Below are 14,243 nucleotides of genomic sequence, written 5' to 3' on the forward strand. Positions count from 1 at the left end.
GGAGTTCAGTCTGAGCCCGCTGTACACAGTATGTCACCTGGGCTTTTTAGAAATGGAATAATCTGTTTTGAATTCTGAGGAATATTCTTTCTACAAACCAAAGAGTAGAAAACACTTCAGAAGTGGTTGAGGTGCTAGGTAGGCTCTTTCTATGACCATGGAGTAAAGGGCAGGGTGTGAGATTTATGATGCAAAAGAAAAAAAATAGTAAGTCATTACTAGCTATTATCAGTAGAGGATGAGCCATTTCAAATAAACCATCACCAAACACCCAAAACAAGCAGCATATTAGTCATAAGAATGCCAGTTGTCTGCAGGCTTACCATTAAATCCTTGTGCTATAGGCAAAAGTCTTTAGTACATTGGGCCTTCTAATGTACATTTAGTACCTTGGGCCTCCTAATTAGAAGACCACCAGTTTAGCAGTGCATTTAGCCTTTATAGGGAACACATCTAAATTTTAACAATTACTTCAGACATGTAGCTCCAGACTCATTTTCTGACTTTCACACTTTTCCCCACTCTCCATATATCTGTAGATATGTGTGATTTCAGCAAACAAAGCTCTCATGTTTCTGTTTTTGCACACATTTTTTAAGCCTGAAATGCCATTTCCTTTGATATGTGTAACAAATTTCCTTCAAGTCTTTGCTTAAATATTACCTCTTCCATGATGCTTTTTATGTGTGCTATAGGCATAGAGAGTTCTCTAGCTCACAGAAATCACAGAGCACTTTGGGCAAACACCTCAGTCCTTAGCACTGTTGAAATGAGTTTCTAGGTCCAAGATGGAGCTCCTTCTGTTTGGGGTGCCATGTCAACAAACTGAAACTTAGATAACTTTTGTGTTCCTGTAAATATTCTACTTGGCCAGAAACACTGTATAGCCACTCAGCCAAGCCCCAAATGCCAAGCCAACTCTGGGCCTTTTTTATCCCAAACAAGGTTGACTATGTGGTCTCACCCAATCAGATATTTTCTATTTTTCTCTTCCTAGTTCTTTATTCTTTATCATATGAAAGCTTTCTATCTTCTGCCACATTTTCCAATTTTGCAGTAGGAGAATGTCTACTTCATGAAGTGAAATAAAGTTTGTTATTATTACCTAAGGTGTTTTCTTTAATCATTTTAACAGCACATAAAATTATCATGATCTGTTTATGTGTCTGTCTTCTGAACAGGCCTGTGAGTAACTTAAGAGAAGAGACTCTATCATTGTAAGTAATCCTAGCCCTACTATGGTTGTTGGCCCATAAGAGATAGGCAATAAATTCTTGACTTAATAAATATTTCTGCAAGACAGAGTAATTCTTTTCAACCCTGTTTCCCAAAAGAAACTGCGGCCCACAGAGGAGAAATGCTTTGTCTATGGTTACATGCTGATGTGGGCCAAAGTTGGGACTCTTACCCAGAGTCTTAATTCCTACGCTAAAGTTTATTTCACTATAACATGCAGTCTTCACTCTATCTAGGAGTAGCATCTAAAATAAAATAATAAAATGAAATGAAATGCAATAAAAAATAATAAAATAAAATAAAATAATAAAATAAAATAAAATAAAATAAAGTAAAATAAAATGGCTTGGTTCTTTAGAACTACAGAGAATCTTCTGGTGATCTGTGAATCAGTCCCACCCTTGTGTTAGAATGAGTTTTTTAAACAGACTCAATCTGTCTGGAGATCAGCTTCTTGCCTTTGAGAGTAAAGGCAATTCTTGTTATTTCAAGACCCTGATTTTCCTCTTGAATCTGACCACTTGGGAATACATTCTTCCTTTCTTCCTTCCAGCTCAATGCCAGTTCTCCTATAAAGCCCTTTCATATCTGGACCCATGCTTCCAATTCATAATGAAACCTGTACTTTTTAGTTCACAGCACTTCATTGTTGGCTTTTCGTGAAAATTCCATTATGCCTGATAGTACAGTGAATGATGTGTCCTATCTTTCCTGCTAGGATATGAGCTCTTCAAGGGTAGGGGTTGATATCACCATATAGAATACACAGCATAATTTTGTGTATGTGTAACTGGGGACTTGTACTATTACTTGCTTCTCACCTCATTGTAAGCTTTTTCAGAGCCCAAAATGAGTCACTCTACATCTTCTATGCTCTTACTTCTGTTCATTAGAGTGAGGCTTACTAACTGGGGTTCTGTGACTCAGTTTCTAGTTTAATGAAAGAGGAACTACAGGTGGAATCCCCTAGAGCAAAATCCATTACAAAAAAGAACTGTGAAACAAAGCTATCAGTGCCTAGTTGATTTGATTACATTAAATCCTATACAGCTAACAATGTGACCCAAATGCCCTCCCTGGTTCCTGACCATTTCAGAGGCAATCTCTATAATAAAGACTCCTGTGCAAGCTATTTGCATCTAAACTAGGAAGAGACTAGCTTTACTGTTAACATTTTCACAATTTATCTTTGAAATAATCTGTCTTTGGAACATCCCAAGTAAATAAGCAAAACTGACCCAATCATACAATGAAAGAATAAAGGAAGCAATGAAGCTCTGAATATGACAGTAAGCCTCTTTTAATTGCTTCAAAAAATGCTCCTTTCTTGTCAATGATACATTATGGAGAAGTGAGTTCTTATTTTCTTTAATTTTCAGCTAAATGTGAGATACTATTACTGTGTAGCTTAACACAAAAATATACTTTGTGCAATGTATTCAATTTTATAAAATTTCATTGTGTCAAAGTTCTGAGCTTCAGAGCTGAATTTCCAACTGCAGCTTGTCATGTCCACCTCAGACTCATTATACTTAAACTTTATATCCCCTACGTTCCCTTCTTAGAGGAAGTGGTGGGATGTAGTAAAGGGAAAAGTGTTTGCTTTAACCTAAAAGTGACTTGGGTTTCTGTACAAGTTCTGCCACTTACTAGTGGTATGACTTTGGCTCAGTTCAGTTTACTAATCAAAAAAGTGGGATTATGAAAATAAAAACCTCCAAAGTGGACATGTGCCAGGATATATCAAGCAATTCATAAGGCTTATATCATATTTACTCCACACAATAGCCTTATGAGACAGGCATTGTTATGATTCACTATATTTTACAGATGAAGGACCAGAAGTAGTCTTAATGCAGAACCTACCTTCTTAATCACAATGTTGCATACATTGCACAATGCACAATCACTGCCATGAGAAATGAGATAAATATGTGTGAAGCACCTAACACATCACCTGGCATATAGAAAATCCTAAATAAGTGTAGATTCTCTAAACACACTTTTCTCTCTATAAAATATCTGCTGCTTCTACATTGCTTTTAAAAATAAAATAATAGCACCACAATCTTCTCAGTATCCAGAGAAAATATGTAAGGGACATTCTCAATATTCCTTCTTCCTCATTACCCCATATCTAGTTGGACACCAAGTTCTTTTGAAAGCCTCTACTTTCTTCTCCACTCTTACTTTTTGCTGCCTTTGCTTCATCCCTGAATAGTCTTTCCTGGATTACAAAATGGTCAACTAACTGGTATCCCTGCTTCCAACTGATTCTCCAGAGTGCAACCTTACATTTTAATAATAATAAAAAAAAACCCTCTGGAATTGGCAGAGAACTTCAGCCATTCACCAAATCCATTCTCACTTTTACTTGGGAACATAGCAGTGTTGCTTTTCTCAGCCTCCCTTGCAGTTAGGCATGTCCACGCGACCTCACTCTAGCCAAAGAACTATCAGTAGAAATAAGTATGCCACTCAAGACCCAGATTTTAAACACTACCCACATACAGTCCTGAATGCTTTTTCATCTTCTACTTACTTGATACAGAGAAGCACAGTGGTCTTGGAAACCATGTATTGAATATGGCAGACACCAGATGAAAGGAGCTTGGGTCCCTGAAACACTACTTAGGAATGAGCCACTTGCCAATGAGGAACACCTGCTTGATAATTTATAATTTAGAATTTAAGGAACAAGAAATACACTTCCATCAGGTTTAAACTATTGTACATTTTTGAGTTCAGCAAATTGTAACACAAATGATCTGATTATGCTACTCCATTTTTTTAAAAAAATCAATAATGCTTCCCTATAAGTACAGGATGAATATATTCTGTATCACTTCCAGATTATTATCCCTCATCTATTATGCAGAAATCCTTCCAAATAGGTATGCTATTTGGCTATATTTACCACTACCCCTCCTTATCACTGCCATTTTCCAAGAACTTATTTATTTCTCCACATTCAATAGGAATGTTAATACTTGGATTATTATTTTTTCTAACCCTTAGTACTTTCATTATCCAGGGAGACTTCTTTACTCGTTAGTAGCACTCATACAACATCCTGACCCTCATCAACTTCCAATCAGGTACCAAATACCACCAATGCTACATATTGTATATCTATATTCTTCTTCAAAACCTTTTTAGTGCAAAAAGCAATAGCTTGAGACAGACCTGCATTTGCCTAATAAGTGCATCATCTTGGGCAAGTCATTTTTATTTTTCAAGCTTCACTTACTGGATCAGTTCAATAGGGATAATAATGCCTATATTGAACAGTTTTTGTGAATATTACAGATATTTTACATAAAGTGGAACATAGTATGTGTTCAACACAAAATAGTTGTTATTAATATTATTGTTAGAGTATTATAGCTCATATGTATAGCTTATCTTCATCCTTGCCTTCTTCCCATCTACCTTCCACCATTGTTCCCAGACTGATGTGTCTAAAATGCAAATCTGTGCCATTCCCTTGCAATAAACTCTTTAATGGCCTCCTATTATTTTTATGCCAATGTAGCTCATACTCTCCACTCCAATACTCTGCACATTACTCTATGGTCCAGTCATACTGAATTTCTTTTCACTTCTATAGTGTATCATTACTACTTCCTCCACCTCGTTCTCCTGGACTTCATACCGGCCATACTCTCTCTGGAACATTCCCTCCCTATCTTTTAGTCTAATTTATTTCTACATATCTTTTAAGTCTCAGTTTAAAAGTGATTTCCTCTAAAATTCATTGTAGATATTCCCCACAGACTCACTTCATTGTCCTTGCTAAATGTTTCCATAGCATTCTGTACTTCCCTGATCACAGCACTTATTCTGTTATCATTATGGTTTAATTGTTTCACCCACTAGAATGTAAGTTATATGAGGGCAGAGACCTCATCTATTTTTGCTTACCACTTTATCCCTAGTGCCCAGAATATTGTTTGAGTCTCATTAAGCCTCCTAGAAGTAATTTTGGAAGAATAAATAAATGAAAGTTCTAAAGAAAGACATGGATTTTCTGATGCATGATGTCAATTCATTAATACCTATCTTTATGCATGCTATTGCCTTTGCCTGGAATACCCTCCTATAGCTCACCTCATCTCTCACCTGTTTGATAGTTACCTATAACTCCTTCAAGATTCAAGACACAGGATTAATTGGCTCCTTTTTACAACTTTCCTTGATGCCTCCACATGATTTTGGATATTCCTCACCCTATGATTCTATCACATTTCACACCTCCTTTGGTTTAAGGGCTTTTACATTATTTTGCAGCTATCTGTACACAATGTCTGCTTTAATTACTAGACTGTAAGGTCATTATGAGCATGAGATGTGTCTTATTTATCTTTGTAGCTCAGCACATGTCTCAAAGCCTTAAACATAATAAGTACTCATAAATGTGTTGAATGCATGATTCAGGTCAATGGGAATAAATCTAGTTAAATTCAATAGGTACTTGTCCCTACTACTCAAATAATCAGTGGAACTTGCTTTTACTGCATTATGTATTATGCAACATTTACACATAATAGGTATAAAGAACAATACAATGAACATGTTTATCCATATCTGCCTCAATAAATGTCATTAATAGAAATGAAATATCCTATATATCTATGTCTAAAAAATGGAAAATACTTCACAAACGTATGTATCATCCTGATCTGGGCTCTGTTTGTCTTCTCTGTACTGTTTTAATTTTAGTATGTGTGCTGCTGAAGAAAGCAGCAGGTAATGTGCTTTGACCTGCATTTTTATGTTTGTCCTGAGGTCTCAAGATGAAGGTTTCATTCTAAACTGCCCTAGTTACATAACTATGAAATCTTTGGTGAGATTTTCTAAAGCTGACCCTCTGTAGTTTTCCATAGAATTGGGATAAGATTTCCAAGGGTCAAAATAATAATTATAACAATAACAATAATAATAATAATGTAGAATAACACTTCCTGAAAAATTATAAGTGTTCTTTTACCCTTATCTAATTTATACTTTTCATATGTCTGCAAGACAGGCAGCAGCTACATTATCATCAGAATGAGAAAGCAGATAGTTTGTGTCTTGCAAAAGGTCACTAGATGAATAAATTGTGGAGCCATAGAGCCGAGCTTTACTATTTTCAGTTTTGAACATAGGTCTCCCTCCAGACCCATCCTCCTGGGTCCAAGGTGAATCATTTACTATGTAAGGTAACCAATGGCCTTATGCTTCTGAACTGCTATACTTCCTTTATTCTATACTTCAGAATAAACACACAGGCATTACACATAGATTCCTATTTTATCAAACTCCACTTTCTTGTCCAGTTCAGACTGGGATGAATGAATTAATGGTCATCTTCTTCCCATTCATCTAACTTTATTTTCTGGTGACTAATCCTTTGGTCTATTTCATCTGCTGCCCTCCTCAATCTTCATATTTCATCATATTTCTATCTTCTTCATATTTCAACATTCCCATCTTTCCCTGTCTTTTCTTCTTTTTTTTCTATCATGCCTCCAAAACTCAAACCTATATTCGATTCTATTTTCTTTTATTATTCACTTTCTCCATTATTCTGTTCTCTTCATTCGTTCTCTATTCTTTCTCTTCAATCTCCGTGTGTTGATTTCCTCTTCTGCCCCTCACTTGCTCTTCATTTTCTTATGGATTTTTACCCATCCACATCTCATCATCCTCATCCATCTCTCCAACTACCTCATTCCACAATCCCCTCCTCTGTTAATATATAGTCTGCTTCATTCTCTCCACAATTGTATACACTCTCATCTCTTCTTCAAACCCTTCTCTTTTATGCACTTTGTTACAAGTATGTCACTCTTATATTTCTGCACTTATGCTCTATTCTCTCCAAATTCTCCTTCATACATTATAACTGTTCATATTTCTACTCTGTCCTATGAAATGTCCCATTTCTACCATATCTGCAGTCTTTGTCTTTCCAATGTCCACTTTCTGCTATCTCACAAATAAGTGCAAGTCTCTACATTTAAAAAAGCAACTATTTATTTTGCCCCAAATGTATCTTTCATTTTCAAACAAGCTCCCAAAAAGTATTTTCTTTATTTACTATCTTCACTACTTCTATGCCAACTCCTAAAAACTCATTAGTACACTAAATAATACATTGAAACAGTGTATGTGAAGAATGCCAATGTCTTCTATGTTGCCAAACCTAATACATTTAATTCTCTATATTCTTGATCTCTTTGTAATAATCAAAAATGTTGTAAAAATGTATAAATAATAGTAAAGAGGATGAACTTGCAGCAAAACTGCCAGAGTATGAATGATGGATCAACCATTTCCTCCCTAGGTGATCCTAAAATTTTTCTTACCCACTCTTGTCTCAATTTCCTCAACTGTAAAGTGGAAATAATAGTACCTATCTTACAAAGTCATTAGTTTATAAAAGTGGAGTGATAAGAACTGTCCATAGCACATTATAAATACTATACTGATGTTAACGTTTATACTTAGCTGTTACTGATGTTATTATTATTGATCACTGTCTTCTTTTTTGAAGCCCTTTACTCCTTTGATATATCAGTCAAAATAGGTTAGATTAACATGTAGTAACAACAAACGCTAAAATTTGAGTGTCCTAAAACAACAGAGATTTATTTCTCACTCACACTACATGTCTATCTCAGGTTGTGGGGAGGGGCATTCTCTTCTATAACATCTTCAATAAGGGACACAGAATGATAGAGTCAAGGCCACCTGGCATAATGCTACTCACTGTGGCCAGGGGAGAGGAACATGGAAAATTATGTACTGCTCTTAAAAGTTTCCCAACCTCCCTCAGAAATGACACATGTTATTTCCAGTCACATTTGGTTAGTCAAAGTCACCTATACATGCCCAACTGCAAGGCTATATGGAAGTAAAATACTACCATGTACACAGAAGGACTTGAGTTGGAAATACTGAAAGTAGCAGTACTGACTATCAAACTTAGATTTCAAGATACTGTACACTGGGAGTTCTATTAACACCTTCCTTACTTTTTCTTCTTGGTCCTTCATAGGTTCCTCTTTCTCCACTTCTGTTGTAATAATGATGCTACATGATTTGATCCTTGATATGATTTTCTCACTCTGCATACTTTCCTAAAGTGAGCACATCCATTCACATGGTTGTCCCAATATGCTGACAATACCAAAATTCACATCTCTAGCTTGTATCTGTCTTTTAATCTTAAGATTTGTATATCTAACTACTATTATACCCTTGTCCCCGGATAATCTACAATCTTTTAAATCTTATCTTGCCCAAAATTAACCTTAAAGATTTTCCTATCTAAATTTCTCCTGTTTTATATGATCTGCCCTATTTTGTAGCACCATCATTCACCCATGTTATTTGGGTATTTACTACCTTGACTCCTGCCCCCCCTGTCATTCTAACATTGGCCATTTTTACTATTTCCTCAGTGTATTTCTCCTTCTTCATCTTAATCAGCTGCTCTGAATTAGAATTTCACTACCATTTGCCTAGACTATTTAAGCTATCTACTAACCATTTTCCCTAATTCCAGTTTTGTTCTCTTCAAATACATCCTTTACACAGTAACTAGAGTGCCATATATAAAATTAAAAACTGACCACCTCATTATCTTGCTTTTGTTGAAAGAAACCATTCCATTTCCTGTAACTGCTTACTTGGTTTTCTCTGTATACAATGTCCTTCCTCTCTTTCTTTCACTTTATACCAACAATTTTCTTCACTACATTCTAATAGTACAAAAATGAATGTTAATACTAATAACCAGGAGCAACATACACATATAAACATATATACAACATATATGTAAATATATAAGCTATGGGAAGAGATCAATAAAATATATATGCTAATTTTATTGACCTTTCTTCTGGATTATACTTCCCTTCCTCTCTCCACCTTCTTTTTCCCTTTTATATCCACTTTCCTTCTTTCTTTTCTCCATCATTCTCGCTTCTATTCTCATCTCTCCTCTAGTGTCTCAGCTCCTCCTCTTTAATTCAACTTTTCTCTTAATTATCCATTTGCTATCCATTCTTCTTTGCCTATATTCTTAGCTATCAAATTTTTTCAGGAGAAACAATAAATAGCAAATTTGAAGTAACTAAGGACTAGCATATGGGCAAGGATACTTTGTGTATTCATTACATGTTTACCAGGCCTGTATTATTTCAGTTTTATTGTACAAAATAACAAATACTCAAATTTAAAAACAGTCACAGAATGTGCACTGAAGGATCACATTTTTCCATTCAATAATGTTAATTCAGTTACTTAAAACTGAAACTCATTAATGTGGGAGGGAGCTACAGAACAACTGATAGCACAGGAGGTAGCAAAAACATAAAACAAGAATCAAGAAAGTTTTTTAGTGTTGGGTCAAAGATTATGGAACTGAAAATGTTTTTAAAGTCATTCTTTTTGAACGCAAAATTATACATATATATGTATATACGTACATTATATGGACTTATAAATATTTATATATATACGTATATATGTGTATATATATACTTATACATATATATGTGTATATATACTTACAAATATACATGTATATATACTTATATGTATATGTATGAGCTCATACATATAAGTATATATAAGTATATAAGTATATATATATGTAATAAGTATATATTACATATAAGGATATACATATATATAAGTATAAGCTTATACATACATATACATATAAGTATATATACATATATATGTATAAGTATATATACATATATATGTATAAGTATATAAATGATATTTAAAAGAAACATTCTTGTTTGAAAACCTCATTTGCATCAAACTCCTCAGCATTCCCAGGCAATGTGGGATAAAATATGTGTTGCTATAATTTTGTGTATATATTATCTATAACATTGTATGGTTCAGAAAATATCCATCATTATCTCATTTGATTCTCACAATTCTGCATCATAGGGGAAGTTTGTTGCTGCAATTAAACAGTCCCTTATGACTGTCACAGTGTTCTGCCTGTATATATGGCTATGAGTTTGTGTATTTAAGTGTCCTTGAATGTATATGCTTATGTGTTAATCCACGTGTCTCTGAGTATGCATACATTTATATATCATGAACATATATCTGTATATGAGAATGTTCATATGTCCAACTGCATTTATATGTGTATCTATAATATATATGTCTGTGAATGTGTATACCTGCAAATATGTTAAGTATATACCTATATGTGCATTTATAATATGTAAACTGGATAGACTTTGATAGATAGCTTAAAACATGCTACTTTCAAGCCCAGTCCTACCCCCAGTATACTTTAGATGGGGGGGGGCACCACTCTCTAACCTCATTGTGTAGAGGAGCGTTCCATTGTCCACCAGTCTGAGCAGCTTGTTAGGTGTGGTCATGTTATGGGCTACTGATTTCTTGCCATTGTGAAAGAAGGTGTCAGGTGTCCAGATCTTACTAGCCAGGAGATTGTTCAGTGGAAGGATCTTCATGGGTCCATCAAATTTAAGTCTTTCATCATGCCATGTCTGTCGAAAAAATACATCAATGGTGTACTCCTAGGGACAAAAAGAGAGAGGACAATGTTTGAACATAGTTCTGGTGACAACCCACAGTGCCCTTAGCGAGTATTAATCACTTTGCAAGATTTCTTCCAATGCACAGAAGCAGCAGTCTATTTACAGTACTTACTGGTAAGTATGGCAAATGATCATGATTGAAAAATAATGTATGGTGATCCATAAGTATGAAAATAATACATCTGACAATATTTTGCTTAGAAAGGTGACTGCCAACACTGTCCTGCACATCATACAAGCTGACCACAAGACTTTGCCTTATGGAAAGGCAAGAGTTTCTTTCTCTATGCACTGGCATCTCTAATAAGAACAAACTCTTTGCCTTGTCTATTAAATGATCCCATATGAACATTAAAGGCCAATATAAAACCACCATAAAAGCAAAACCTTAAATTTTAAAACACATTTGAGTCTCACAAAACATCTGATGAGTTCATATATTATTATCTTCAATAAATAAGGAACTCTTACCTATAAATGAGATCAAAACAAATAGACAAATAGACAAATTGGTAAATTACATTACCGAAAAATAATAAAATGGATAAAATTGCTAATAAACATGAAAAAAGTTTCAAAGTTGTTCTTAATCTAAACACAATTTAAAATAACAATAAATGTTTCAGCTTTTGGTAATAGCAGACCAAATTGTTTGTTATACTTTCTTGTAACTATTATAAAATTTGAACATATATATTAGAGAGATAGGGGGAGAAGGAGGCAGGGAAGGAGGCTGAACCTATTGAAAAGCAATGGGGCACAACTGAAAGCAGACAAAAACTTGAAGAAAATTTATTCTTGAAAGATGGCAGCAGCAATGGGTGTTCCCCCCAAACTAGAATTCTTGTGGCAGATACCACAGGTTTACTGGCTCAAGATAGCTGATAATATGGAAATTTAGGGGTGGTACTCTTGGAACCAAGAGAATGACAGAAGGGATGGGATCCCAAATCTGCATATATACTCTGCCCCGAATTTTGGCTGACCATTACACTATACACACATGAGTAAGATTCTGGGACTCTGTTAAAACATAATTCAGGCTGAAACCATAGGGAAGTCTTCCACTAAATGACAGATGACAAAACTGTTCTGAGTAATGTTTGTAAGATTGACAGAAATTGCGAAATGCGTTGGCTTAATATCTCAGGGGATAGAGTCCAAGGCTGGCCAAAAAGCTAAAAATTCAGGAGAAAGCCCTGGAAGCAAGAGAACCACTGAGATGGTGAGTCCCCAAATCTGAGTGCAAACCTTGCCAAATATTTGGCCACTAAACTACACAAGGCATGGGGGATACTTTTAGATAACTATGTAAAATTAAGAAGCAGCCAGAGCTGCCTAAAAACCTATGGCTTAAAATCCCTTAATGCCTTTTAATCACATCTGAAATAAATTTCAACATCCTTCCCTTACCTAGAAAGCACTTCATCTTCCCTTCTTCTCTGAGCTCTTCTCTAACCATTCTTTCCTCTACAAATTAGCCAGTCTGGCTTTTCTCCTCCTCCAGCATACCGAGTACATTCTTGACTAAGGATTAGAAGATTATATAAATATTGTCTAAACTGAGATACTTTTGAGAGCCAGAAAATTTTTATCAAAAATTACACCAAGACAACAGGTATAAACTAGTACTGTGTCAAGTAAAAGCTGGAACTAGACTCCCACATAAAACCAAGACCCTGAATGGCTCCAACTAAGCAAAAGGGTGATAAATAAAATGAAGTAGACAAAACCAGTCCACAACATGAAAATTCAAAAAAGGAAACTTGTCTATCCAAGCATGGTTTCTGAATTAGAGAGGCTTAGGGGAAGCATTTCTACTGAAATTTAGCAACCTTAAGCCTAATCTTATATGGCATTGATGATTAAATACACAGTATTTTCCTGGTTTTGAGTTTACAAACTGAGAAATTAACATAGGAATTTGCCTCAATGTGGGGATACCTCTATATTGACTTGCAAAAGCAAACAAAAACACCCTGGAAGGATGACCACAAATAAATGCTTGCTGAAAATAAGCTCACAGAACACATAAGGAAGTGGTCATGAGTGAGAGTCAGCTGATAAAACATATAACTGAATTAAACCTCCTCAAAGAACTTCATATAACAATCAAATAGATACTGTAAAGGAACTAAATTAAAATAATAAAGGGGGCACCTGGGTGGCTCAGTCTGTTAAGCCTCTGATTCTTGATTTAGGCTCAGGTCAAAATCTCACCCTTTGTGAGACTGAGCCCCGCATCAGGCTCTGTGCTGACAGTGCAGAGCCTGCTTGGGATTTTCTCTCCCTCTCTTTCTCTGCCCCTCCCCTGCTCATGTTCTCTCACTCACTCTCATTCTCTCTCAAAATAAAAAAAAATTTTTTTTAAATTTTTGAAAATTTAAATGATAAAGGCATCAAAAGAGGGATTAAGAACATAAAATCCAGACATTATGGGGTAGGAGCAAGAAAAAACAAATTTAAAAAAAGGTTTATTTAAAATAATCATGGGGCACCTGGGTGGCTCAGTCTGTTAAGCGGCTGACTTCAGCTCAGGTCATGATCTCGCGGTCCGTGAGTTCGAGCCCGGCATCTAGCTCTGTGCTGACAGCTCAGAGCCTGGAGCCTGTTTCAGATTCTGTGTCTCCCTCTCTCTCTGACCCTCCCCCATTCATGCTCTGTCTCTCTCTGTCTCAAAAATAAATAAATGTTTAAAAAAATTTTTAAAAGTAAATAAAATAAACAATCTGTAGGGATACCTGGGTGGCTCAGTTGGTTAAACATCTGACTCTTGGTTTTGGCTCAGGTCATGATCTCACAGTTAGTGATTTTGAGCTCTACATTGGGATCTGTGCTGGTGGCACAGAGCCTGCTTGGCATTCTCTCTCTCCCCCTTTCTCTGACCCTCACTGACTTGCACGTGCTCTCTCTCACTCACTCACTCATAAATAAATACTAAAAAATAAAATATATAATCTGTAAAAGAAATATAGTCATTGAAAATAAAAGCTCAATGGATACATTATATAAATGATTAGACAATGAAGAGAGATTAATAAACTGGAGAATGGATATGAAGAAAAATTGTTCAGTGCACATTTCAGACAAATAAATGATGAAAAAATCATGAAAGAGAAGTATAGTAACAGGAGGATAAAAGGAAAAGATTCAGCATAATCTAATAAAATTATAAGGTTAGATAATAGAGAAAATGTGGAGAAATGATATTTAAAGTACTAATAGATGACAGTTTCTTACAATTGTTGAAATATATACATCCCTAGCTTTGAGAACCATAATGAGTTGCAATCTCAGTATAATAAAAAAGACCCAAGCCAACACATAGTGGATTTGAAGAATACCAAAAAGAAGATCGTAAAAACAGCAAAATAGAAAAGGCATATTACTTACAAAGAAACAACAATTTCACTGATAGAA

The 14,243-nt window shown here is 35.2% G+C and overlaps 1 protein-coding gene and 1 non-coding gene across 4 annotated transcripts in view; both read right to left on the reverse strand.

The window, feature by feature from the left end:
- GABRA3 (gamma-aminobutyric acid type A receptor subunit alpha3) overlaps positions 1 to 14,243 on the reverse strand; it is a 330,232-nt gene that overhangs the window by 90,559 nt on the left and 225,430 nt on the right. For all 3 annotated transcript variants that reach the window (XM_053201836.1, XM_015068025.3, XM_053201834.1), the window contains one exon: positions 10,582 to 10,802. In XM_053201836.1, the coding sequence (XP_053057811.1) occupies positions 10,582 to 10,802 (221 nt within the window). The remainder of the gene's footprint in view (positions 1 to 10,581; positions 10,803 to 14,243) is intronic.
- LOC113597424 (U6 spliceosomal RNA) lies at positions 5,878 to 5,982 on the reverse strand. Its single transcript, XR_003418192.1, has one exon. It is a non-coding gene; the product is annotated as a U6 spliceosomal RNA (small nuclear RNA).

The sequence above is a fragment of the Acinonyx jubatus genome, chromosome X (assembly GCF_027475565.1).
Source record: "Acinonyx jubatus isolate Ajub_Pintada_27869175 chromosome X, VMU_Ajub_asm_v1.0, whole genome shotgun sequence".
NCBI classification, from domain to species: domain Eukaryota; kingdom Metazoa; phylum Chordata; class Mammalia; order Carnivora; family Felidae; genus Acinonyx; species Acinonyx jubatus.